This window comes from Nicotiana tabacum, chromosome 9 (genome assembly GCF_000715075.1).
Source record: "Nicotiana tabacum cultivar K326 chromosome 9, ASM71507v2, whole genome shotgun sequence".
Taxonomy (NCBI): domain Eukaryota; kingdom Viridiplantae; phylum Streptophyta; class Magnoliopsida; order Solanales; family Solanaceae; genus Nicotiana; species Nicotiana tabacum.
Window position 1 is genome coordinate 77,888,041 of NC_134088.1, and position 1,933 is coordinate 77,889,973.

The 1,933-nt window shown below is 36.1% G+C and overlaps 1 protein-coding gene across 1 annotated transcript; it reads right to left on the reverse strand.

Moving 5' to 3' along the window:
• Window positions 1-250: 250 nt before the first annotated feature.
• LOC107823932 (uncharacterized) lies at window positions 251-1,723 on the reverse strand. Its single transcript, XM_016650644.1, has one exon. The coding sequence runs from the start codon at window positions 1,721-1,723 to the stop codon at window positions 251-253; it is 1,473 nt and encodes a 490-aa protein (XP_016506130.1).
• Window positions 1,724-1,933: the final 210 nt, after the last annotated feature.

Here is a 1,933-nt window from a genome sequence, read left to right on the forward strand (position 1 = left end):
TAGCTAAGAAACTGCATACCTTCAGTTTCTCTTCCGGGGACAATGCATAGCATGCTGTCGGTAACAAAATATTATTCCCATCCTCAATTGGATGCAACCTTTGTCTGATTTCAAGGTCCATTAAGTCATATCTACTTTTCAATGTATCTTTTATCTTTCCAACCATATTCATGACAATTGATATAATATTGTCGGACACATTTCTTTTGATATGTATCACATCAAGGTTATATCATAACATAATACTCTTTCAATAAGGCAATTGGAAAAAGATACTTTTCTTCTTCCAATTGTAAGCATTGCTATGAAAATCATGCTTTCTCTTTTGTCCTTTACTAAAAGTTACATTACCCAAAGCTTGTAATTGCACAAGTGCTTCATCACCTCTTAAAGGGTTAGGTGCAACTCCCATTTCAACTTTCCCATCAAATAACGTCCTACTTCTCCTCCATGGATGGTCCATGGGAAGGAAGTGATGATGACCCATATAACACAACTTACTACGTAAGGAAGTCGATTGTGTATCTTTATGGCAACAAGGGCATGCAAGCTTGCCTTTAGTTGACCATCCTGAAAAATTTCCATATGCAGGAAAGTCATTGATCGTCCACATGATAGCCACACGCATCATAAAATTAGATTTTGAGTGTGCATCATAAGTCTCCACCCTGTCCCATAATTCTTTCAACTCTTCAACCATTGGTTGTAAATATACATCGATATCATTGCATGGACACTTGGGGCCTAGAATAAGAAGTGTCATCATGAAATATATATTTTTCATGCAATCCCATGTTGGCAAGTTATACGTAGCTAGTATGACTGGCCAAATACTATGATTAGAACTCATGTTCCCATAAGGTTGGAACCCGTCACTCGCCAAACCTAATCGAACATTTCTTAACTCAGCTGAAAAGGTGGGATGTCTTGCATCAAAGGATTTATATGCTACTGAGTCAGACGGATATCGCAAGACACCATCATCCATACTTTTCTCCTTGTGCCACCTCATCTTTTTAGTTGATTCTCTTGCCATGTATAATCTTTGAAGCCTTGGTTTGATTGAAAAATGCGGCAAGATTTTATGAGCTACTTTCTTTACTCCGTGTTCTTTGGACTTCCATCTAGACTTACCATACTTAGGACATGCTTGGACATCGGTATAATCACGCCAATATAAAATACAATCTTTCTGACATGCATCTATTTTGGTGTATCCCAAGCCGAGGTCACAAAAAACTTTCTTTGCTTCATAGAAAAAAATTGGCACAAATGACCCCTCGGGAATAACTTCTCTAAAGAATCTCAACAATGCATACATCCATATATTTCTCCAATGGTTAAGACACTTCAAGTGAAGTAGTTTAACAACAAAAGACAACTTTGAGACTTTTTTACAACCAGGATAAAGTTCCGTCTCAGCATCTTCTAACAATTTGTAGAACTTTGTTGCATGTACATTTGGCTCTTCATTGTCCACTGAATTATTACTATTATTATCCTCCACATTCGTATATCCACAAGCATCGTGAATCATTTGAGTAATATTATTCTCTTCAATGCTATCGTCTTGTGCTTCATCACTAACTGCAGTATTAGAAGTTTCAACTCTAACTAATACTTCTCCATGCAAGTCCCACACTTTATAAGAATCCCGAAACCCTTCCTCAATAAATCTCCTCTTACACCAACCCTTAGCTTGAATACGGTATTCATACACCATTTACAAGGACACCGAATCATAGTGTTCACAGTTGGTTGACTGAATGCCCAATTAAGAAAATTATCTACTCTATCTCTATATCTTTGGTGGACTATATTCCTAATATTCAACCAACTTTTATCCAACATATCTATTTTAAAAAATAAATAAATGAATTAACTAATTAAAAGTGGAAGGATGATAATAATCAAAATATCTCTAATAACTAAC